At 57.0% G+C, this 2,220-nt stretch overlaps 1 protein-coding gene across 1 annotated transcript in view; it reads left to right on the forward strand.

Annotated features, from left to right (window-relative positions):
* Positions 1–2,220, forward strand: part of FBRSL1 (fibrosin-like 1) — a 94,681-nt gene that overhangs the window by 75,406 nt on the left and 17,055 nt on the right. The window contains exons 7-8 of the mRNA XM_008566203.1: positions 1,368–1,413; positions 2,030–2,157. Coding sequence (XP_008564425.1) covers positions 1,368–1,413; positions 2,030–2,157 — 174 coding nt within the window. The remainder of the gene's footprint in view (positions 1–1,367; positions 1,414–2,029; positions 2,158–2,220) is intronic.

Consider the following 2,220-nt stretch of genomic DNA (forward strand, 5'->3'; position numbering starts at 1 on the left):
AAAAAAGAAAGAAAGAAAGGAAGAAAATAAATCTATTTCTTGCAGTTCTGGAGGCTGGGAAGTTCAAGATCAAGGCATGGCAGATTCAGTGTCTGGTGAGAACCAGCTCCCTGGTTCATAGATAGTACCTTCTTGCTGTGTCCTCACACGGTGGAAGGGGTGAGAGGGCTTTCTGGGGCCTTTTATAAGGACCCATTCATGACGGCTCCACCTCAGTGTCTGGTGAGAACCAGCTCCCTGGTTCATAGATAGTACCTTCTTGCTGTGTCCTCACGCGGTGGAAGGGGTGAGAGGGCTTTCTGGGGCCTTTTATAAGGACCCATTCATGACGGCTCCACTCTCATGACTTAATCACCTCCCAAAGGCCCCACCTCCTAACACCCTCACATTAGGGGGTAGGGTTTCAGGATATGAATTAGGGGTACATAAACGTCCAGTCCATAATTCAATGAAGCTGTTTAAGAAAAACTAGGGGAAAAAAATCTGTCTAGGGCCATTCTTACCAAGCTTATTCCCTTAAACTGCTGCAAAGTCCTGCAGAGCATAGGACCCTCCATTTGCTATGCACGCCCACATTGGTGGACACTGAGGGGCCACGTTCTCACCCTGGCCACCTGCATCCCCCTTTGCACACACGAGGGCACAATTCTCTAGGAGGGAGGAAGAAGAGGAGTTGCCATAGATCTGTCAAGTGTGGTAGCAATTTACCCCCTCGGAGTGCTCACGCATCCTGGGACACTCAGCCGCCTCACAATGGCGTAGGTTACTAGACCTGTAATTGGTTAGTCCCAGGTGTGGAAGACAGTGCTGTGCGGCCACGTGGGTCAATGTTTCTCTGACCTGTTAGGTGTTGTGGTTTTTTCACCCTTGCTAGGGCACCGAGCCAGGCACCTGGGCACTGCCCTGGGTGGAGGCACATCCCAAACCCTGTCACCCCCTCTAGCCCACCCATAGGCTCCCAGCGCTGGTTCCACCAAGAGGGGCATGGATTTGCAGAATCCCAGCACCCCCCAGGCCACCCCAGCAGTGGCCACTCAGCACCCTGCTGAGCAGGCAGCATCCTGGTTCCTTGACCACCCACTTGCAGTCCTTACTCGGACCCCACTTCGAAGAAGACCTCAGCTCTGAGCAGAGAGGAGCCCATGTGCTGCTGGCGTGAACACATGTGCATGCGTTCCTGGAGCCCAGGGTTGAGTGTGCTCACATTAGTGGGCGCCTGCAGAAGGGCATGTGTGGTCAGGCCGGGTGGGCTCTCCCCAGGGGAACAAATCCTGCCCAGTCTTGTGTTTTGAGTACCAGGAATATGGGAACTATGAGGGCCAGGCTCACCCCCAGACCCAGCCTCTGACCCTCTTCTCTCTCTTCAGGCATCAGTGGGCTCTGAGAAGCTTTTTGCTCCGGCAGCTGATAAAGGTAAGTGCATCCCCTCAGTTAGCTAACCTCTGGGTCTCTATGTTGACCCTGAAGTCAGAGTGGGAAGGCCAGGCAACTGCACCTGCTATGGATAGGACCATGGGGCCCAGGTTAGGTCCCATCCTGGGTGGGGCTCCTGGAGTGCAGAGCCTGGGTAGGGCTTAAGGTGCTGTGATGTACTAGGAAGTGGGCTGAGTGGGGCTGGGGCCTCGGCTGCAGTCTGCAGCGGTGGCTCTCAAAGTAGACCCATTAGGAACGTACCTACCTTGATTTTGTCTGTAAAATGGGATCACAGCAGTCCCTTCCATGGGATTACTGCAGGGCACGCGACTCTCCCTGCCTTTGATGGAACTTAGGGGGGTCAGCAGGGCCGGGGACCCAGGTGGGCACAGCAGCCCCAGCCATCGCCCTCCCCTGGCACTGTGAGACCAGGTGCACAGACAGGGAGGGCATGGAGTATCGGGTAGGGGGGTCCACCCCAGCTGTGTGACCTCTGAGCCTATCTCCCCATCGGAAATGAGGGTGATAGGACACCCTCATAGGTTGCTGAAAGCATTCAGTGAGCCTGGACATTGGCGTTCCTGGCCGCAAGAACACACCTGCCATCTCTTTGCAGGTCCTGCGCGTGGCGACAGGTCCGAGGCCAAGGCCGGGGCGGTGCCCAAGGTGTCGGGCCTGGAACGCAGCCGAGAGCTCAGCGCCGAGGCCCTCCTGCCAGCCGCACCCAGCCCCCCACCTGCCGCTGCGCCCTCTACGGGCCCCCAGCCCGGCACCCGCGCCAGCCCCCTGGTGAAGAAGGAAGCTGCT

This window comes from Galeopterus variegatus, unplaced genomic scaffold (assembly GCF_000696425.1).
Source record: "Galeopterus variegatus unplaced genomic scaffold, G_variegatus-3.0.2 Scaffold228, whole genome shotgun sequence".
NCBI lineage: Eukaryota > Metazoa > Chordata > Mammalia > Dermoptera > Cynocephalidae > Galeopterus > Galeopterus variegatus.